The sequence below is a fragment of the Mycteria americana genome, chromosome 7, assembly GCF_035582795.1.
Source record: "Mycteria americana isolate JAX WOST 10 ecotype Jacksonville Zoo and Gardens chromosome 7, USCA_MyAme_1.0, whole genome shotgun sequence".
Classification (NCBI taxonomy): Eukaryota; Metazoa; Chordata; class Aves; order Ciconiiformes; family Ciconiidae; genus Mycteria; species Mycteria americana.
This window is the reverse complement of record NC_134371.1, coordinates 52,081,760-52,104,820: the sequence shown is the minus strand read 5'-3', so window position 1 is coordinate 52,104,820 and position 23,061 is coordinate 52,081,760. Positions and strand designations below refer to the sequence as shown.

General features: G+C 44.8%; 1 protein-coding gene across 2 annotated transcripts in view; it reads left to right on the top strand.

Moving 5' to 3' along the window:
• Positions 1-15,186: 15,186 nt before the first annotated feature.
• Positions 15,187-23,061, top strand: part of ZNF326 (zinc finger protein 326) — a 29,750-nt gene continuing 21,875 nt past the window's right edge. Inside the window, exons 1-3 of one of the 2 annotated variants that reach the window (XM_075508428.1) lie at positions 15,187-15,383; positions 15,881-15,955; positions 22,256-22,382. In XM_075508428.1, the coding sequence (XP_075364543.1) occupies positions 15,368-15,383; positions 15,881-15,955; positions 22,256-22,382 (218 nt within the window). In that variant the 5' untranslated portion in view covers positions 15,187-15,367. The remainder of the gene's footprint in view (positions 15,384-15,880; positions 15,956-22,255; positions 22,383-23,061) is intronic. The other variant, XM_075508429.1, reaches the window with a different exon arrangement.

The following is a 23,061-nucleotide window of genomic DNA, read 5'->3' as shown; positions in this document are numbered from 1 at the left end:
TTACCTATCGTAAGAGTTTTATTGTGGATTTCTTCCCACACTGTCGCTGCAGTGTAGCTGCAAGGATGTCCTATGGATGTAAAATGCTGGGTAAGTGGAGACTCCAGGTATATATCCAGGTCTGTAGGGCTGTAATGCACAACGGAGCTGCAAACCAGATGCCTCTCAGGCCCTCAAGTTTTAACCTGTTAAAATTCGGGAAATGTGCTTAACGAAAGGCAAAGGCCAGCTGGTTGTAAATTGATCACTGTTAGTATCGATGTTTATGTGTATTTGAGACCTAAGAAAATACCAGCACGATCTGACCCGGGAGAATGAGATATGTTTCTAGCTGTCTTTGTACTAAAATCTAGTTAAATAAAATGGCTTTAAAATAGAGTGTGTTAAACGGGTGTGAGGCAGCACTGTCCCTGCGAGCCAGCACTAGTGTGGATGAATAATTCACACGCTTAGTACTTGGGAAAGTTCCTCAAACCTTCAAAGCTATTTATGGCTGAGTGCGTGTCCCTCTCACCACAAATTTCAGCCTCCACACAGAGCATGGGCATTTTCCCCAGGTACTGGTGGTCTGAAACCACAGTGATCGAGTGCCGTCTCTGCTAGACAGAGGTCAGCTCCAGGAGTCCACGCAGGTATCGCGGAAGAGCCTTAGCGTGTCCTCTCTGAGGGACCGTTCTTCTTTCAGTTTAGGATTAGTAAAGCTGACAGGCTGCAGTTTTGAACTAGAACTGTACAGAAGAGGCCTTAATTAAATCATTTTTCTGAAGTAATTAAAAGACTGTAAAATGATCATATAGGCAGCAGTGCTGCACCACGGTTTGAAACCTGCCTTTCTCCTCCGCAGCAGGCAGTCAAGCTAAGCTCAGCCACCTCTTCCCCGGCAGAGCAGGTACGCTCCCAGCCGGGGTGTCTCTGCAGGAGTTGCCCCACAGAAGAATTACACCCACAGTGAAAAGTAAGTGCATCTTCAGAGGAAGGCATTCCAGGTTACCGTCCCAGGTAGACAAGGTCCTTGTGCCTGTGGAGCTTTGTTTATCTTTATGCTTGCATTCATCAGCCTTAGCAGCATGTTTAACTCTGAATATATTCGTTTAATTAAATGCTTTTAACGTTCATTACGGGGCTGCTAATTGCTGACTCCCCCAGAGGAGCTCGGCAGCAGACGGCGTGGGGTGTGAAACACCGATGAACAGCCTGGGTGGGACTCAGAGGGTCCCAAAATGAGCGTTTTAGCTTTACAATCTGCTGCTCTCTCCTCACCAGAGTGAGAAAGGGCCGGCTTGGAGGAGACCTCAGAGATCCAGCACTGCTGCAGTTTCGTTAGGCTGCGACCAGTGCTCCTGACAGCCTGAAGGGCTGCTGCTAGCTATTATTAGCAAAATGTTGGCAGTGTGATTAGCTCTGTGCAAGACTTAAGTTCAAAGAAGCTTAAAGGATGAACAGACAGACGCAGACTGGACTTAGGCACTGCATATTATAAAACTATGGCAGCCTGATATGATGTGGAAAAAGGTGTGTAGAGGCTGGTTCTCCACTTGTTATCCTGCTGGCCACAGCACTTCCAGTGCTTAGCAGCTAACGGGCCTCCGTGTGAGCTACTGCTCCTTGGTGTATGCGAGTGGAGCGGGCTGGGGTGGCCAGGAGGGATTCCCTGGGCTGGGATGTGCGGCGGGACTGGGCAGGTTTACCAGGACTTGGGGTAAAAATGCCCTGAGCCCCAAGGCCATTGGCCCTCGGCAGCCCCACTGCCTGCAGGGCTGGCTCTGTTCCTGTCAGTAGCTGTGAATTACACATCTTGGGAAAGAAAAGCAACCCTTAACACTTGGTTTAGTACGAAAGTATTTTGGTGTGGTGCTGCTTTGGAGGTTTGCAGCTGTGAAACGCCTCGCTACAGGATATTGGGGATGCTATGAGTTTTTGTAGTCTCAAGAGGACGCAAAGGAAGTTCATGGGAGAGAACTCTAGGGAGTATTAGTGAACGCATGGAAACCACCTCTGTCGTGGCATGACCCTGGTTTTTGCCCTGATTTTCGTATTATCTGCAGCACCTCCTTGGCTGCTGTCAGAACGGGAGGCTCTCTGATAAAACGCCCTGGTGGAGAGTAAACGGCCGCTGTGTGCTGTGCAAGCCTCCTTCCTCCCCTCAGGATGCACCGCAACTACGGCATCTGCTCGCACCCCAGACCGCGGCAGCGTGGCTGCTAGCCACAGGCATGGCTTCGATTCCCCCATCGTGACAGCTGTATTACAGGCTGCTTGGCATAGCTTTCTGTGATAGAAAAACTAATTTCTCTGTCCTTCTCTGCCTCGCTTTTGTCCATCCTCCACAGCACATGCCCCTTTTGCTTTTTCCATACCAGCCCGTGGTGTTGTCTGGGCACAGAGGCACCATCTGCTTGAAGGGAAGAGGCGTTACCCCTTGGTGTAAGCTACAGCCTTTGATAGATAACTTCTTTGGTTGTGTCACGCAAACAGGCCCAGGCCGCGGTACGTGCCCCAGCTGCTCGCCGCTGCCCTGTTTGGGGGGCTCCTCGCTGGCAGCAGCCCCTCTGCTTCCTGCCCCATGCAAGATGCTCTGTCGTTTGCTAGTTCCTGAGCGGTCTGAGCTTGTACAGCCTTCAGAGCCTGGCCACAGCGTGGGCTCCTGTACAGGAGACAGGGAAGGAGCTTCAGGCGCTGCTGGCAGAGGATACTGGAGTCCCACACGTGCTCGCCCAGGGGGATGAAGGACTGCCAGATACCCCCCGACCTGCCTCATTTGTGCCAAAGACAGGCGTGTGCCTCTGGTCTGACACCCGGAGGAAAGAAAGGGACTTTTGCTGATTTTGTGTCTCTCCAGAGCTCTCTGCACAAAAGGACCCAGATGGGGCTCCTCCACCTCGCCTGCAGGCTGGGGGTTGCTGGGGGGTGTGCTGCACTCTGGGGCAGAGCAAGCCGAGCATTTTGGAGCTCTTTGGAGCTGACTTTTAAATGCAAAGGTGTTTCCAGCCTGAGCAGAGCGGGGTGGCTCTCGCTCTCTCCCGCAGCAGTCGCCACGTTTGGAGGCGCAGCCCTTGTTTCCTTCTATGAGTTCTCACACAAAGGCAGCGGCTAAATGGCTGTCAAAGGCCGGGCTGGTGGAAATCTGTTTCTAATGTTGCAGAGCTGAAGTCAGGCACAGCTCGTGAGATTAATGCGACGATTACGAGGAGTTTGGAACTGGTCCTAACACATCACAAAAAGCAAAGAAATCCTGCAGTTCAACACGCTGACTGTTCACAGGGCTGTTCTGCCTCTCCACTGCTCAGCGTCCGAAGCTCTGTCATATAAAGGGTAGGGTTAAATAAGCTCCAGTGAAACCATCCTCCAAAAAACCTGGGATGCTTCTCGGAGCTTGATCACTACCTGGGGTAGAGGTGAACTGTTTCTGCCCTGACCCCTCTTAATGGACTTTTTTCTGTTCCTGAAATGTTTCTTCTCAATTCCTTTGGCTTCACATCCAAAACGATTTGAAGCTTGTTTTTTCCAGATGCCTCTTTTGAAAACTGCACACTGGAGCCATTGTGCACAGCAGCTCCAATTTCAACCTGCTAAAAGTTTGACAACAATCTCTCAGTCTTTATTTTCTCTTCCCTGTGGCTTGAGTTTGTTTGGGTTTTTTTTCTGGCAGAAATTTCTTTGTCACAGTCAGGCTGACAGTGGCATACAACATCATTGTTGGATTAAAAGACATATGGCATTTGGAGTGGTCTTTTATATGTTTCTGAATCCCAATTATTTCCCTGTAAGAAACTACAGGCTGTCCTGGAGCTGCTGAAATGAATCACTCGGTTGAACGCTTTTTCTTCTTTTTTGCTGCCAATTTAAAACAGTAAAAAGTCTTGCTAAATCCTTCCTTCCTAATAAAATCTGGTGCAAAACTTCCACTCGTTTGGAGGACTACCGCAGCACCCTATCAGTATGTGGGGACCATTTTCTTCCTGAAAGGATTTTACTGTACATTTATGCTAACTTTATCAGAAAAAGGCACCCTCTAAAATTCAGGGCTGAGACCTCAGCCATTTTGGAGATGCTGCCGTCTTTCATTGACTAATTTGCTGGTTTACTGAAACCACAGACTTGTGGGGAACATTTCTGTGCCAGACCTTCTCAATGGGCTGGCTGTGCAGGTAGGTGTTCAGTGCTGTAAGGGTTGCACAACCCAGCCCTTCAGCTTCCGTAAGAATATCCTTTTACAAGCTCTAAGATCAGGAGAAGTACCTGCGATATGTTTACTTTGGTGCAGTTCTCTTTAGCAATGAAGGACTGTGTGTATGGGATGTTTACTGGGCAAACACCATGGCTCCAAACTCCTGCAAGTGAAACTGCCTTTATTGATTTTCGCTGTCCGAGGCATGCCAAGAGCAAATATAAATACAGTATAGAAGGTGGGTCTTCCGATGCCATTTGGGGATAAATGTTTACAAGGACACGAGTAACAGGCAAAGAAACGTGCTCGTGGCTGAAAAATTTCCAAGCTTTATGTTGTCCCTGTCTTTGCCAATCTGGTTCAGCCCGGGAAATAGCAGCGAGCGCCTGGCCAGTCAGCCCTGCCCCAGTGCCCGGATGCAGAACTCGGCAGGGAGCAGGCGTAAGGCTGGGAAGGCAGGTCGCTCCTTGTATCTGCTCTGCGTGTTTTGCTGAAGCCTCAAGAGGAGAGCCAGCTGGTGATACTCGTTCTGGTGGCATTGGGAAGCGGACACTAGCCTGCTGGGAAAAGATCCAAGACCATCAATTCATTTTCATTTCCTATGCATCATTTAGATGGTGAGAGTATCGATTTAATCTGAGAGCTAGAATTGACAAAGCCATATCCATGGTTGCTGATATATAGCTTTGCTTTTCTTGTGACTTAGAGCATCTGAGAAGTGGCTTTAAATGGACAGTTTGTGTGTTGTCTTTGAGGAGGGAAATGGCGAAGGTCCGTGGAGAGACAGTTGCTCTGGCACAGCCCTCGCCAGGCTGGATGGATCCTGGGCAGCTGGGACGCTACCTCGGTTGTTGTGGTCGGTTTACAAATTTCTTTAATTTGCTGAAGGAATCAGGCCTGACAGGGCTATAGGACTTCATAAACAACTTTAATTTTCTTTTTCCCTATCCTTACTCAGATCCTCAGGTGAACATAATGTGAGAAGACGTGAAGCTCTGATTCAAAACCCCACGTCCTACAACTGACTTCCTACACGACCCTGTCCCACATTTAACAGCAGTCTGGTTTCTGTGTTTTAAATAAATACCTGGGGATCTCTGACCTTTTCACTTGAGGTAAACGTGTATGCCAAGGGAGGGTATGATCACAGCGTGGGGTGATGTTCCAGTGCTGCCTTTAACGTGGCTGGTCTGACTAGCAGTGGCACGGATGTCAGCAAGAGGTGTTGAGACTCTCTACTTCAAGTGTCTGTAAAAATACCTTTCCTAATGTTGCTGGCACAGCCCTGACTGCAGACACAGGAACCCCACCTTCACTTGCTAGTAGGTGGCTCTGATTCCCCATGCTTCTGGTGCCAAGGAATTTTGCTTTTTTTTTGTGTAACTTGGATGGAAATTGGTATTTTGTTCTGTGATTGCTGCTTTCGCTCTCCTTCCCCTGGTATATATCTTGGAGAGTTTATACATCTTAATGAAATTATGCAAGGGGGAGGCGTTGCCCAGAGGAAAGGAGAAAGTGGAAAAAAATGATACAAGCTTCCAGAAATAACATGGAAACCATTTTTTTTTTTCTATAGTACTGAAAGCCTGTTCTAGATGAGTAAATTAAAATTGTTTGCAGTCATACACTGAAAAGACAATGTAAGTGTATGAGTGTCTGCTCGGAACGCCCACCCGAGTGGGAGCCCCACCTGTACAAGCACTGCTACCAGAGAGTTTCGCTGGCGTAGCCGGGGGTTTTCCAGGGGACAGGCACCGGGATGGCCCCTTGCAAATGCCATCTGATGAATCACGCTTTTCTGAGGCAGTTGTGGAGCAATCTTTGGCTCCGCATCCAAATTCCACTAAACAAGCACAGTGCAGGAAAAATTCCTTATACATAATACGAGGAGAAAGCTAGAGCCGGTCTAGCCAGAGCTGGAGCTGGCCTTTGTATGTGGGTGTGAGCTGGGCAACCAGAGTGCTGGGGCCAGTTTCAGGCTTTACCCACGGTGTATCCATTTCCAAGCCCCATTATTTTGCATGCAGGAATGCGGCAGGAGGCAAGGCAGACCCGATTGCTTCGTGCGGTGCTAATCCTGGCACTCTGAAGCTGGCCCTGGGTATCTGGGCGTAGCGTTATGCTAGACGTGTAAGTTTGCATATGATTTTAGCCTCTCATGTAAAAATACATAAGCACATATCCCTCACACTCTGAGTGGCTCTCTGCTGGCTTGCCTGTAGTGGCTGGAGCCGTAACTGGGAAAGGAGAGAGAAAAAGGAAGAGAGACGTATCTCAGCCACAGGGAAGATCTGGGTCAGAGCCCATAACAAAGCCAGTTCACCAGTGCCCGTGGCTGGAGGTGACTGGGCTGGGTGGTAAATGTCAACAGGAAGGGGGAATATATGCATTTCTTTTTTGTTTGAATCCTGATTTGACCCTTCTGTCCCAGAATACTTAACATACACCACTTAGAAGGGAAAAATACAAATCTTCACGGCTCACTCCCATAGCTACCTAAGGTACTTCTGGGCTTTGAGCAGGGAGTGTCAGTGGTGAAGGGGGTGAATCCATTAACCTGGTGGGATTTGAGATTATGTGTCCCTTGGTAGAAAAAATAGGTGAGAAAAACTGCCTTTGAAGCCCCTGTCACCCCCCAATGCTCACTTCTGCCCTCCTCAGAAGGTCCTTTCAGGAGAGCTGAGTCAGCTATTTGTGTGGCTGCACATAAACTGGATGAAAGGATGAGATTTTAAAAAGCCCTCAAAAAGCGGGGGTTGCGCACCTGCGCAGAAAACCCGTGTTGTGAATCTGTATTGAGATCTATAATTGTGGGCAGATGAGGTTATCTGCACTTAAAGTGCTCCTGGATTGGGACCACAGACAATGAGTTGGCTGGAACTGCGTGCCCAGGAGGTATATGACACTGGAGCACGGAGCTGAGTGAAATCCACTTTTCACTGGGATTTTTGAGAGGCAGCCAGCACTGGTTTCAAAGTGCTCTCAAGTATCGTGCAGGAAATATTGACGGACACTGCGATCCTCACACTGATGAATGTGCTCAGGCTGCAGAGAGCATCTCTACATTCATGCCAGGACTTGAGACCCAGAGTAACAAGTGCAATGGAAGAGAAGGAGGAGGAGGAGGAAGCAAAAGCTGATACTGAGCAGATGCTTTCTATCATTTTCTGGACGAGCTGCTCTGGGCTCAGCAGAAGCAGCTGTCTCCTGGCGAGGCAGAGCCGTGCTACAGAGCGGAGCAGGCAGAGTTACCAGGGCAGAAGTCATTTTTCAGACCTTGAAGTGAAGCTTCCCAGGGCCGAGCTGGGGGGATGCGAGACCTCCGTCAGTGCCAAGCTGCTCGTCTCCCTGACACCCTGGGAGCTGCTGCCCTGGCTGCTGACTCATGTGGGAGGGTGGTGGGGGGTAGCACAGCACCCACCTTTTGCAGTGAATAAACTTACCCCCTGTCTCCAGACCAAGGCTCCGAAGTGGGTTTAACAGTACAATTATTGAGCTAACAGAGTGTGTAATCATCAGATGTTTCACAGAAACCAGAATGTTTGGATGTGAGGCTCCTCAGTGCAGATTAATTCAAAACACAACAAACGGAAAGCACAGAGAAGCATTATTTTCAGCATTAAATTTCAGATGGTACTAAACGCACAGTACATGCACAAACCTGATCCAGAAACATGTGCAGCATATGCAGGTTTTATGAGGCTTGAATGGTAAAGTGTTTGCTGAAATTTCTGTCATCCTTGAAGTGCATGGGAAGTAGCATGCGCACAGTGTGAGAAAGAGGCTGTAACTATTTTCTTCTCTTATACATTTTAAAGGATTCTGCATATGTTCCTTGTTTTCACAAAACTATGCAGCGATTCCCCTATAAAATGTCAGTAACCTGGAAATAAACTGTTACGTGAAAGTTTGACTGTTTGCCACAGTGTACAGACTATATCATAAATCCAGCAAAAGCAGATGGCAATTTTCCCTTCCTGCACTATGGGAAAATACCTTCTGCAGACCAGCTCCTTCGGTAATACTCACCAACGTAACACACTTTAAGGAAAAAAATGCTGAGCACTGTCATGGCAGGATGTTATTGGGCCACGTGGAAATTGTTCCTGGAATGAACTACTTCGGAAACACAGGAAAAAATATCTGAAATGTTATGTCAAACCGTATGTTAACATTCTGGTGATTCTGTCACAAATCTTGTAACAGTTAGTGTTTGCTGTACACCTCTGCAGTCTGACTCAAGAGAGCATGGAAACCTGAGCTTTAAATAACAATAAAAACAATAAATTAAAAATGAGAAAAAATGTTGCTCGGAGTCACACTGCAAAGTTCAAGAATAAAGCCCAAGAGCAAAGGCTTAGAAAGTGGCCTGCAAGTGCAAATAAATATACCCTCAACCTTCCCCCCCCCCCCTTTTTTTACTTACTTTTAAACTCTGTGTGAATTCACAGCCGTTTTGGGGAGTTTTGCACAGGAGCACAGGCAGCCTCCTAGCTCTGTGAACAGTTCCTGCAGGAAGCCCACATCCTAAACTCTTCTAAGCTTACTGCAGTATGGAAGAAAAGGAGAGATGCCCTCTTCTACCTGTTTCCCTACAAAAGCAGTAACATATATGCTACCATGTCCCACTAACTGTACAGAGAGAGAAGGCCAGATGTCAGAGTGGACACGGCAGCCAGCTGTGTGTTCTCTTCTGCTCCTGTGGCAAGGGTGAGTTTTCTGTTTCTGAAGAGCCCCCTTCATGGGGGATTGCCTGGAGTAGGTCCCTTCCCACCTGGGGATCTCCTCTTCAGGCTTCTCTTTTTCTTTTTGTCGCAAGCCCATGGATTTTTCTATACAAACCAGAGTCACAAGGAGGACTAGAGACCAAGATCTTTGGCCTTAGAAGTCCCCTGCTACTTGAGCTGTATGAAAAAAATCACTCATTTATTTTTTCCCTAGGAGATGACATGCTTTTTCACATCTCTCGTTTGGCATTCTTGTCTTCAGTCACAGTAACAGCATCCTAGTTAATGGTGACTTTTATTTTAAAGGGGCATGCATATAAACATGCCTTTATACTCTGAGATAAGTTGTCTGACTGCTGCTGTGTGCTGCAAGTGTTATTTATCTTCACGTTTCTTATCTTGGCACCTCACAGTTTCTCATACATGCTGCTTCTATCTAAAAAGTGTTTCAAATGTATATGCACTGGCCAAACTTTCTAGGAAAACAGTGTGAATAAACCCTTGCTGTGAATGGCACATTCACTATTTCAGCTACGCTGTGTGTGAGAGAGAGGGCATATGCGTAAGATCTACTTAAATGCAAAGTTTCTTGTGAGGGAACTGCATTTGTGCCCTTTCTGATACATAAGTACCTATACAGAAGGGTTGAAAAATATTGGCAATGAATGTGTGTGTTTATGTTAGTTATATGTCTTGTTTGGCTTTTTTTTTTTTTTTTTAAGGACAGGGAAGGTTAGGCAGGGGGTATGGCACAGACATCTCTAACATGGGAGCAAATGGGCACGTAATAGGCAACTGAAAGAAGTGCTCCAGGACATCAGTGGGCTGACTGACAGTGGAAGGGCAATGAGCAATGACAAGTCCAGTTCTGTCTTTGTTTAGGGCACCTATGCAGGTTTGACTTGCCCAGTGTGGAGGCTATAGGGCAAACAGCCCAGCCAGAGCCCTACACACCTCCAGCGGCACTTTCCTGCAAGATTAGGTAATAAATAGAGCTGGCCTCCAAGGAGTGTAAAGTAAAAGTAAGTTGCAAATCTAAAAAGCAATAAGCATAATTGCTCATAAGTATTTGCATGCAAGAAAAGTAAGGCACTTCACTGATAATTTGCCACTTACTAATAAGTTGCTCTGCAAAGATCCTTTTTCCTCTAGGGCTGTGTGATAATGAAGCTGATAGCCTCTCTCTATTCCCAACCAACCAGCAGTTGGAAATCATGCCAAAAACAAAACCAAAACCTGAAATGGGTTTTGCTACCCTCAGTTCTGTGTTCCACTGTGATCCAAAAGTTATAGCAATTACTCTCGCCAGCGAGTGCCCACTGCTGCTTGTGGGATGCTGATGGGGCTCCAGTGGGGCCGTGGGAGCATGCGAGCTCCAGCAGGTCTGTGCTATGGCACATTTGAAAGCTTCCAGTCTTTCCTGTAAAGCGGCTATATGAAGAAGTTTGTTAACTTTGGTTGACTTTTAATCTATATTCCAAGTGGGTTTTTTTCCCTGTAGGAAAGGATAACATGATTAGTATGTTTCTGTATGGGGATGTTTCCACTCCCTCCTGCTGAATTTTAGGGCATTTTTTATGCTTGTGTTGTACAATATATACATACAGAGGCCATAATATTTCAGCTTTGGAAATACCATATTATGGCTCTGATTTATGCTGTGATGACAAACATAAGAGCCCAATGAAATCAGTGTGGCTCTGGATGGTTACCATGGTTCTTCTGTGAGGCTCAGATGGAAGGATCTGCTTCTATGTTAATATCTAAGAAGAAACAAAGGGAATTAGATTTCATATTCTAGAAAGAATCAATGCAATTTTCATGTCCCTGCTCCACTACCCATTGTCCTAAAATGCAAAGAAAGCCACCTCCTGAAAATGTCAAGTGTCAGTGGGGATGTATGTTAAAAATTTAAAAAATTATATATATTCCACTGCTGTGAATGCTGTTTTAACGGCACTGGAGAGAGGCGCTGTTGGAGAGGTGTGCTCCTGTAGATTTAAACATTATGTCAATCACACCTGCTCTAAACAGAGTTAAGAGACAGAAAGCTTTCATCAAAGGCCAAAAGGCACCACCCCCCCCCCCCCTTATTGTTGATGAGATTTAGATCAACTCCACTGCAATGAAATACAGAGGATTTGTTAGCGTTAGGCCTCCACAATTGCTAATACCTGGTTGCTAACCACTGTTAGCAGCAATTGATAGTCATTTTACAGAATTTCTTCAGGTTTTTGACAATGCTTTAAATGAAAGAGTAGAAGAAAACACAGCACTTGGAAAGAGGAGGAGAGGGTGTGGGTAGTTACAGTACCGAACTACAGAAGAGCTGTATTTCACAATAACCGTGCTACAGTGTGTGCTTGGAGAAATCACTGATTGTTCTCTTATCCCTGTACTGCTCTGAAGAATTTACAAAAAAAGAAAACAAACCCAAGGAAGCAGCAGAACATGAATTCAAGAGCAGAACAGGATTGCACAGGGAGATTCTACAGTGAACTGAAACATTCATGTTTTGGATCAGTGAGAACAAATGAAGTACAATACTGGTCTGTTCCCTTTCTGTTCTTATGTCTCCATTTTGTTTTGCTTTGCTTAGCTTAGATTTTTTCCTTTTTGGAGTCCTGCAGGGAGGAAAGAAGGACCCTTTGTTTTAAAAAGCCTGAAACTAACAGTGGCCCATTGATCATAATTAAGTCTAAAATAATACGCTTTTGCTGACCTGTTTGTATTGAATCCAAAAAATTGTATGCTATACCTGCTGTAGCCTTGGTGTGCCCCCAGATCCAGTTTCTTCTCCCTGAGCTTCTGGTTCTGGGACAATAACTTTAAAAGCCCAAATATACCTGTGTGTTTGCAGGGCTGCATGTGAAAGCACCTCCTCTTCTGTCTGGTGCCTGAAGTGCTTGTTGGTATGAGAACAAATTTTTCATAATCAGATGTTCTCTTTGTCATGTACCCTCTTTTTTTGACAGACTGCTGTCCCCATAACAACCGCCTCTGTTGTCAGTAACTTCCTCAGATCATGAAACGACACGCAGGATAGCAGTAATTCTCATAATAATGCTGGGGGGTTGCGTACAAATTATAAGTAACCTTGCCATGATGTGCATGGGCCCAATTCAGAGCTTCCTGAAGTCTGCATGAATCTCTCTGCTGATTTCAATGATCATTGGTTTCTTCAAAGGCTGCTTCTAACCTTTTGAAGTCAGATTTTTAATATGACAAAATATCGAGGCTTAACCCTGTGACTCTGGGTAGTCTAGCATGCTCTAATGAGTAAATATGCTGATGGATTAGTCACAGAACAAATGTGCAAAAAAGATGCTTTTTTGGCATCACGTCCTTTATCCTACAAATGGGAAGTGTTAGGTGCTTTGGTCCTGCTTCTGCCCATTCTCAGTCTGGGTCTTTACAGAGACCCACACCACACACGCAGGCAGCATGCATAGCCCGATCCTGATTCTAAGGATGCGTGCTCAGGGAAAACCCCCTTCAAGGGTCTCCCAATACCTGTCTCCCAGACTGCTCATTCAGCTCACCAACTAGTCTGGCTTGGAGTTCATGGGCAGATCACATGCACGGACACAGAACAGAGAGCACAATCACATGTAAAATAGTTAAAACCAGAATTTAAAAAGAACATAGGATAGACAGTGGCAATCAGTCACAGGGCTCAGCCACACAAACATACTGACCAGCAGCCTGCTTACATGCAAACGGTCCTTTTTATTCCCCTTCTCCAATCCACTTCAATCTTTTTTGCTCTTCCCTGATCTGCCTTTGTTCCTCCCTTCCTTGTTTTTGGCCTTTCCCCTAAATGCCTCATAATAATACTGTATAATTTTAACAGTCTCCTGTTCAATCCCAGTGTTTCCCTCTCAGGCACCTCATTATAAATCCTGTTCTCCTTTATGCAATAGTCCCCTCAGGTTGCATAGCCTACCAGAGAGTTTCATTTGTTGAATCCCTCAGTAGGTTTTGCACCAGGGCAAGAGCTAAAACACTCACCTTTGATAAGTCTTAGGGGCAGCTGATTCAGATGAATCAGTTTTTCCGGATCTTTGTGTTTATTTTGAATAACCATTAGCCAAATATTGTTACAGTGATCACAAATCTATCTATTCTGCATGATTTCCTCCCTTCAGAGCTGCTTATTCAATAGCATTTTCATTAGTCATCTCATTTGGCCCAGCCAGATGCATTGGAAGGGGGTGAGAATCCACTTAGTGCATTCCTCAGCAACTCATCCTGCAGCACGCATTGAGTCCTCAAGCAGAGATGGTGCTTCACAATTTTGACTGCTGCGTGTTTCACACCACCTGGGAAAATCAGTTTAATCCCACAACATTTGTACTGAATTGTCACCTAGGATCGCCTTTGGATGTTACCTGCGCATGTATATGCTATTTTTTTAATTCCTCACGTTTTTTATTTTGCATACAGCAAAACGTGTAGAGCTGTGCCCGTGCGTTTTCTTGCACGGGAAAAATCTTCAAGTATGTTTTTTTCTTGAGCAGAGACAACATCTGTGCCAGGTTATGGTGAAGTGGCGGGCAGGCCCTGGGCTGGCTTGCTGAGGCCGATGCCCAGCGGCACTGGCGGTGGGTGCCGTCCAGCAGGAGCCCCTCCGCCGGCACAGCCCACACGCTGCTCTGCTCCCACCTGCAGGGCAGCGTGATGCTGCTCCGTGTTCCTGTTCACAAGCGCAGGGCTACAGATCGGGCTGAGCAGCGCCGCACCCAGCGCTGCAAAAAAGGCTGCAGAGAGGAGGCCGCTGTGTTGCAAACATGAGGCGTACGGCCCTGAACGGACAGGAAAATGCCCGTTGTATAAATCTCATGTTCAATGCAAGAAACTTGCCTGGTCTGCACGAGGGTGCACGTGCAAAGGGATGGATGCACAAACGGGTCTGTATGAGGGCTGTTCGGACCTGGAAAGCACCGCTCTGCCCACGCGTACGGTATCTTTGGCTGAGACGTCAGCGTGAAGCCGAAGGAAAGATTCCCTTTGGCGGGGAAGAACCATTTTCTCTGCACGTATCTGTCCTGCGATGCCGGGGAGCGAAGGCAGCTCAGGGCTACCGGAGGAGAGCTCGCCAGGCCGCGCTGCCGGCGGGCCGCTCCCCGCGCCGCAGCCGGGCGGCGGTTCACGTGCGCCCGCCTCTGCTGCCATCCAGAGGTCGGGAGGGAGCCGGTCTGGCCGCGCTGCAGGCGGGGGTTTAGGTCAGCGCGAAGCTGGGACTCCGGACCTGGGCGGGTCAAATCTTCCTTTCCTGCAGTGGGGCTTTTATTACTTTCCAGATGGGGAGAAATTGGAAGCTTTTGATGCCATCCTGTCAGCCACCCAAGCCCGAAAGAAGCCCTGTTTCCCCGACAAAATCAAACACCAGGACATAGTGGCTTTGCCCGCCCTTACCACCTGAAAGTTCACCCACAGCTTGTCCTCGGAGACATATTCCCATTTCTCGTTGCCATCTCCCTCACGGTTTTTTTTTCTCTTCTTGTTTCTTTCTTTCTTTCAGGGTTGTATAACACATTAAGAAACTGTAAGGAATTAAGTACTTCCCCGCATGTGATCTTCACACAGCACTCGGGGTTTTTTTTGCACGATGATGTGTCTGGGACAAAGTCTGTTCCTTCCTCAAATTTTTGGCTGCATAGAGGAGCAGAGTGTCATCTTACAACGGACGTCTGTGTTTACCGTTAGGGTGTTTTGCTGTCAATGCAGCCTGTTATAGATGCTAAAATACTTTTGTCTTGGGATTGACAGATGAACCGGTGTTAATACAGTAGGTTCATCGAAGGGGGGCATTACAGGGGTGGCATTGCTTAAATAAGCGGTTTATTTTGCAAAACCGTTTGGTTTGCACAACACAGCAGCAGCCCCCCCTGGGAGCTGGCAGGGCCATGGGACAGGGCTCCCACACCCGGGGCTGTGGAGCTGCAGGGAAGCCACCCAGGGCTCCCTCCAGCCAGGCACTGCCCGACTTCCATCTCTGCGTAAGGGCAGGTTTTGGTACTCGTGCACCGAGGAGAGTGTTTTCCGCAGCGGCCACTTCACCGGGGCCCAAGGGTGTGTGTGAAGGAGAGGGTAAAGGTACGGATGTCTCGCCACTGCTAAGCCTGGAGCGACTTCAAGCATGAGAGGGCCCGACGCCAGAACGCAAAATGGCGGCTGCCAGGGCCCAACATGGCCGCCGCGCAGCCTCCCTCGTGACACCGATCCGGGCGCCCCGCGCCAGCGCTTCACGCGGCGTCGCCGCCGGTCCCGGGCCCCTTCTCCTTGCAGGCCGGCCCGCTCACGTGACGCGGCGCCCGGGCCAATCGCCGCGCGCCGTGGGCGCGCTGCCGCGCACAGGGCCCGCCTCGCGTCGTTGTGGTGGAAGGCGCCATTGAGAGAAGCGGGAGCCGCCGCCGCGTTGCTGCGGCCGTCAGCCGTCTGGGGAGCAGGGCCCGCCGCCGCCGCCGCCATGGACTACGGGGAAGGTGAGGGCGCACCCCCAGAGCAAGGGTAGGGCCCGGCCGCCGCAACCGTTGCCGCCGCGGGGCCCGGCCGCGTCTCAAAATGGCAGCGGCTGCTTTGTTCCGCGCAGGACGGAGTCCCCCTCATCCACCTCCTCGTCCTCCTCCTCGCCGCTCCTCCCGGGTCGGGGGAGCTGCGGCGGCGGCCGGCGGCGGGAGGGCTGCGCGGGAGGAGGGCCCTCCCGGGGGGCGGCGCGGGCGGGCGGGCGGCGCGGGCGGGGGCGGCCCTCCGCGGGGCGAGGCGCCCTGGGGCGCGGGGCGAGCGGGGGGCGAGGGGGAGGCGGCGGGCGGGGGCGGCGCGGGCAGAGACGGGGGGAGCTCGGGGCGAGCTCCGTGAGGGGGTCGTGTCAGGAGACTGGAGATCCGACAGGAAAGAGAGCCGCCTCTTGTTGCGGCTCCCTGTCTCTCCCCTCCAGCTCTTGCTAAGCACTAAGTCATTCTCACTGACCCATCCTCTCCAGCTGAAGACAGAGATTGGAGATTCCCAGATACCCCCATGCATTGTGGTGTGAACATGCCCAGTGGGTCAGTCTCAGGTATGAGCTATAAATACGTCTAACCTGTAAAAAGCGTTGGGGCTGAACAGTCAGTGTTGACAAAAACAAAAAACAAACGGGTTATTAAAAGTACGTAACATGGTTTGACTGCACATGTTGTTTTCTGGAGGAGTTATAACTGGCTGGGAGTGAGACTTGATTTTCATCTTGGGCATGTCAACATGAACTCCTGCACGTTCCACATCAAAATTGTGAGATCAAGGAGTGGGGATGGGGGGGGAATACAGACGTTTCTTAATGATGCTGCTTTTTGCATAAATCAGTATTTTGTTTTCTTATGGACTACTGTATTTGATTCTTACTACTTCTATTGAAAAGAAAGAGAATGTTTCCCCCTTTTATACAGACGTGGAAAAAAAAGAACCTGGAACTGCTTGATTTTTTTTTTTTTAAGTTTACTTTAACTAAGAGTTTGGGAAGGAATATAGAAAGCATATAAAGTAAATGTGATACAGCAAAAGCTAAGTCTTATTTTTACACTATCAAAAATACCACGTAGATGCAACAAAAAGGAATGCAGATGTTTTTGTAAGATGATTAAGGTAATGAGTTTAGTAAGACTCAAGAAATGATTTGACACCTCTTGCTTGCGTGCAAGCAAATACTAAAAGGATGTTAATATAAAAACTTTACCATAAACTGTACCCAAGCTTCATTTACAGATGTCATCAAATAAGTGTTTGCTGTTGGATCTCTTGATATTCTTGCTGGCTGTTATATGGAAATAACATGTTGGATTACAGATGCATCTTTGATTGCAGTATGACCATTTTTATGATACATTCCTTGAGTCTTACCTTTTTTGCCAATGATATTATTTTGCATTTATCGTTCTTCATAGTAAAATAAATAAATTAAAGATATGGCCCTGTTTTTTAATCTTCTGTATTGATTCGTAATTAAATGTCCTTTAGATTTTTAGTAGAAAAGCTTCTTCTTAAGTGGCAGTTTAAGTATCTTATTGGAATATTCACTGTAGCCATTAACCAGAACCTGCTTTTCTGAGATCTGATGACAGTAGTATGAAAGTGAATCCTGGCTCATCCTATGGGAAGTAACCAATCAAATGTATGTTGTACAATTAGATTGTTCTTTTCAGGTACCTCTATAATAATAGTTTTCATTGTGATAATTAAGCTTTCTATTATTCATAATTATTAAACAAGTTAATTATGATGTATGCAGCTTGAAACATTTAACATGAATGTTTATGCATTGTATGTACATTAGTAAGGCATGCACACAGCTTTGTCTTACCCTGATTCTGTACAGAGGGCTAAAGGCTATTTTGTAGGGGTCCAGTAGATGGCAATAGAGGATGGATGTTGAGAGTTTTCATCTTTGCCCAGTTTTCATTTGAGTTCTTGGCAAGGTTCTTCCTGTTGGAAACTTTTAGCCAGTGTGAAGCACTTTTCATTGGATGGCTGATGATGGCTGTAATTCCACCATTGTACCTTGCTGATGAGTTGGTTTGAGACAGAGATGACATGGCCTGTAGAATAAATTCTGTTAATATTATTAACAGAAATATTACTAACTGTTCATGTTACTATTTTGATTACTGTAACTATTGTCCTTTTAATCTGAAAGGGTAAATGGCTTTTGCTGCTATTCCTAAAATTCATCTACGTTGTTGGATCGGTTCCTTGTTTTGCATGGGACTCAATGTATCTAGACTTCTGTACAAAACTTCGGTATCTAATCACAAGGTTGTGATCTTAAAGCAGGCATGGTGTTATGAAAAATGTAATGTGCCTGGAAAAAATGTTGCTTACTGTTGCACAATGGAGCCTTAAGCTTGTTGTAGTCATTGTGGATTATGAATTTAAAATATAGGGAAATTCAGCTTGTTTCAAGCTAGTACTTCTGGTTTTTTGTTGTTTAAAGGTTATTTTTATTTTACTGCAGTTTATTTTTTTCATTTATTATTTGTTACTGCAAGATCTTTCTCCTTTCTCATCTTCCTAGCCTTCTCATATGCTCCACATGGAGAACACTATTGAAAATTATTTTGTTTCTTTGTGCTGTGAATATGATTTCAATGTTATCTGATCTTAAGCTTTTTCTTTTAAATGGAGTCCTTTTTACCAAGGGATTCTGAGTCTTATCTACTATATATTTAACTTCCTAGTTTTTTTTCCTAAGGAAAATTTGATTTTTCTTTGCTGGCTATTGAGATTTATTTTGCAGCTATATTAAATGATCTCTCCACCAGATAGGGCTCTTTTTTTTTTTTTTTTAAATCTGAAGGAATACATATACATGAACATTTTAATTTGTAAATTGAACTTGTCTTTTAGTGTCACATTCTTTTTTATTTTAGAGGTAACATTTATTTTTCCCCTTTGACGTAACTCTTCTCCCCTCTCCTCTACCCCAGTAGACTTAAAGTATGATCTAGAAATGAAAAGTGAGATTGTTCTTTGCAATTCTGTGTCTGTACTTTAGTTCAACAGCTCATTCATCCACACTGTATTTATGCAAGAGGCTGCAGATACTAAAACCTGATTTATTCTTTCAACAAACTCTTTGTTTCAGATACTTCGTCAGTGCCTTCATCAGTTCAGAGATTTACTCTTTAATTTTTAACCTTTAGGAGCAAATATGAACCACTCTTTTTTTTTTCTTCTCTTTTTCACCCTGTAGTATTCATAGATACACAGATATAATATTTCTTCAAAGGTTTCTTTGATAAACAGTTACTATTTAAACTTAAGTGAAGTACTACACTTCTGAATTTTCAGTTTGAGACACTGCAATACAATTCGTGGTGTTTTTTCTCTAGTGCTTAAGCACCTGTTCTCTTAGCATGTGAAACAATTTCACATTTGGTCTGAATAGTTTGCACAGACGGGCAACTTCTGCATACCTCCACCAGTGGTGACAGCCAGAGCTGATGTAACAGTGAACGGGGAGCAGGCTACAGGCAGAGAAAATTGTTCTGTGCAGATACAGCTTTTTTAATGCTCCGTGTCCATCTGTCTTGCTTTAGTTAGTAGAAGAAGAATCAAAAGTGTGAAAGAGGCCAGCACAAATGGATTTTGATGTCTGTGGTTGTGAGGCTTGTCAACTAATAAGCTATTTGCCTTGAGACTGTAATGATTAAAGCTGTACAAGTGATTATTATTCAGCTACTACATTCAAAAATTGAAATCTTTTTATTTTGGTTCACCTAAGTGAATATTTACTGTCTTCTTGTGCGTTTTCCCCCTTTTTAGGATAAAGCCTATCTGGAGAACAGACTTTCAGAATAAAGAAAAGCTTAATGCCTGAAGAAATAGTGCACTTCGTAATTTGAATGCAGTATCTTTGGCAGGCTCTGGGCATGAAGTGTAAAATCTATAAATCTTCGTTAAAGTTTGCAGCTGACAAAATGACTGAACCAGGAGGCCAGTGATTGGAATGATAGGTTAACTGCTCAGTGATCTGGAACAGTTAATGAAATAGTCAGAAGGAGATCATAAGATCACCTTCATTAGGTCAGGTCAAAGATGGGTGTCCCACCTCACCAATATCCTGTATGTCACTGTGTGTTTGGAGACGTGGAAGGAATAGTACAAGTACTCCTTTGGTATATTTATATGCCTTCACTGGTTTGCAGTTTGGGGACTTTCTGAACCAGAGACATAGTCTTTGTGTTCAGCATCCTTTGAATTTCTTGTCAGTGGATTTATCCAACTTCTTTCTTAAATCCATGTAAATTGTTAGTAACTTCTTGTCACAGAGCAGTTCCAGGACTTAAGTATCTGTTTTGTGAAAACGGATCCGATTAATTTTTTAGCTTGTTATTTTAAAGTTTCATTTGCTACCTCCAGTTTCTTGTAGTAGAAAATCATGGAAGTGATCATCCCTGTTCACTTCTTTGTACCTTTTGTATCCCTTGTTAAACCTTTTTAAACGAGAGTGTATTATAATGTAGGTAAATGCAGTGCAATGAGTCTGGAAAGGATGAGTAAGTTGTTCACTGTTAAGGAGGAGATGGTGATGTCCTAAAGCCAGTGATCTGAGGATTTAGGGACTGACATAGCTCTACAGCAAGACTGCTGATACTGGATAACATGAACCATGGACGAGTAAGGAGAGTGTTGAGCAAAAGTGGATGTCAGAAGTTACCCTGTGATTGTAAAACATATTTTAGTATTTGCTTTCATGTTAAAAATTTTAGACTAAAAATTTATTTCAAAACTACGCCTCAAACCATTTTTTGGAAGAGATCTTTTGCGTGTGAATTTTCTTGTGTTTTTTCCACTAGTGAACTTCTGGCATATGGACAACACTGGTCACTACTTACTGTGCTGTAATAGAATTGGATTGCAGTAGCAGGGATCTTGACAGTATGTTGTGTTCTTCCTTGTTGAATGATTTGATTCACCTCTTCAACTCTTAACATAATTACTTTTGTGCCATCTCAGGGTCTGTAGGTAATAGGGAGCAAGTGAAACTAAGGTAAACTATTGGGTCCTTTCAGGTTAGATATTTCAGTTTTCAGTATGTCAATGTCTTTTGATTAGATACACTGTATTTTTAAAAAAAAAAAAACCAACACCTTGGATCCAAGATTGACCATGAGACCATCTAACCTTAATTTTTGTGAAACTGAGTTTATTTTATTGATTACCTTACTCTTTTTACTGGCCTGCATCTTTATGTAGGCAGTCTTGAGGGTATTCCACTGGATTAGGTGGTAGATCATTCGGTCACAACAGAGAGGAATATTAGATGCTTCTGTTAGAAGGCTCAGCCATTTCTTTAAAGAGTAACTTTTTGCAGTTTAAGTTTATGCTGTGTGGTACTACATGATTAGTATTTTGAATAGCTTTTTTTGTGCTTTGCTGCAGAATCTTTATTGTTTGGAATATGGAAAGGTGCCATGTGACTTCCATGTTCAAAGTTTTTTTGTTTCAGAAGTATGATCTTTAATTGTTTAGAAAGTACCTATGATCATTAGAAGAAAAAAAAATCAGCAGGAGATCATTTGTTGGAATGTCTATTCAGGCATGCTAAGAACATCTGTGTAAAAGTGATACAGTCAGCTGAGTACCATTTACAGAATTCTTGTTGACAGATATAAGAAAGTAAATTACAGTGGCTGCCTGCTGCTAACAAGAAGCAGGTGCAAACAGGAAATAGTATATATACTTATTTTCATCACTACAGTTATTTTCATGAAATGATATGCACAGAGAATTACTATGTTTTTTTAAACTGGAGAATTTCTTATGACTTCAAGTAAGCTTACTGTCCTGTTACCATCTGGAAAAGTCGGTGGTTTAAACTTGAAGATTTTGAAATGTATAAAATACTCTCTCTTGTTAGAGTGGACGAGTCTTCGTGTGGTTATATTTTTATCCTTCCTGTGTTCACTGTGTCTTCCTTCTCTGTGTTACCTTTTCTATGAGGCTTGACTTGCCAGGCTTTCTTTGTATTATCCAAAAGTTAGTGTTGGTTGGTACCTGGAAGCAGTTCTGGTCACTGGAATGCCAGTGAAGTGCAAATTGTGTATGCTACAGGAAGACAGTGGATCATACTCGTTATGCAGATCTGTGACACTGTTTTAGTGCTTTGAATTTATGAGTGGTTATTTAACCAGAACTTTTACATAGGACTTCCAATGTTGAGGAAGAAGTTGATTCTTTTGCCAGACTTCATTACAAGATGCAAAGATGTCATGAAGTGACATCAGTTCAGCTATGAAGTACCAACATCTTAGTGCAGTTAGTGAACTGCAACTCAGTGCTGTTTTGGGTGGATATTTGTTTGTACTAGATTGGAGAAAATTCTTTTGTTTGACTGTAGCCTGTCTATAGAGTTTGCACTGCAGCATGACAGCTCGTAACCTTGACCCAAGGTCTCTGTCAATGTGAGTGAAGGTTTCTTGTGGCATTGGGTAGAGAAGGCAGATGCCTGTGGGCTGTGTGTCTTATTAAAGGGAGGGAAGTGGTCTTAATTCTCCACTAACTTCTGACATATTCTACATCGGGCTTCTCCATTTAATTCTCTTAATTTAACTTGCGTCTGAATTCCAACTGATGGAACATTAATCCCGAGTTATCCACTACTGGGAAAAAATATGAACTGGATTTCAGTTAAGAGGTACTCAGATAATGACACGTGGCTTCCCTAAGCACAGTGTCGAAATGGGTTTGCAACTGGCAGTTTTGTATTTTGTTTGTAAGCACTGTGGCAAAGAGTAAACTTTTTACTTAAGAATTTAAACTAGATGACTTATAAGACTTCTTGCTTGCTTTCTTTATAAACATTTTTCTGCTCTTTTTTTAGACATGGACCGTGATTATGGGCATGGAGGCTATGGTGGCCCACGATCCATGGACTCTTACCTTAACCAATCCTATGGGATGGAGAGTCATGGAGGTGGAGGCGGAGGAGGTGGTGGTGGTGGTAACAGGTAAAATAATCCTTCAGTTGTCCCAAGAATTGATCAAATCCAATTTAAGTTTAAATCATTCTGTCTTCTAACTTAAGTGTTCCTGAGGCATGTTGTTACGATTTTGTATGAACATTTTTGTTCTGAGTCTTCATGTTCAATAAATACTAAACTGTAAGAGCTAGATTCTTGTAATAATCAGCATTTTTGTGGAAAAGTTTGAGAGTGAAACAATGCGTCTTTGAATGAAAATGGAGAAAGTTTTATTTTTCAGTAATGGCTGGCAATTTGTAGCTGATTGGCCTGACATATCATTTCTGACATAGCAGACTAGACCTAACTGGTTTAGTGCCTTAGACCGAATCTATCAACATTCCGTTTTCAAGGAACATTTAGGGTATGTGTACTTTGGTTTGAATGTGCAGTGCTCAAATGATCTTGGTATTGAATCTGAAAGTCATGTCCAGATTATTTCATTGGCAGGTACTGATTACACTCAAAACTGTGTGCATGTTCTGGGCTGCTTTGTAAGATGGATTGGTCTAAAAATAAAAATTCTGATGCAGTGGTCTTAAAGTTGTGTATTTAATGCTAGGATACTATTACTGTTGCTCTTTCAGATAAAAACAGTAGGGAGCAGCTGATTTGACTTAGGTCTTAATATCATATTCAAAGAAGCATGCTTTTCAGAGTAGTGATT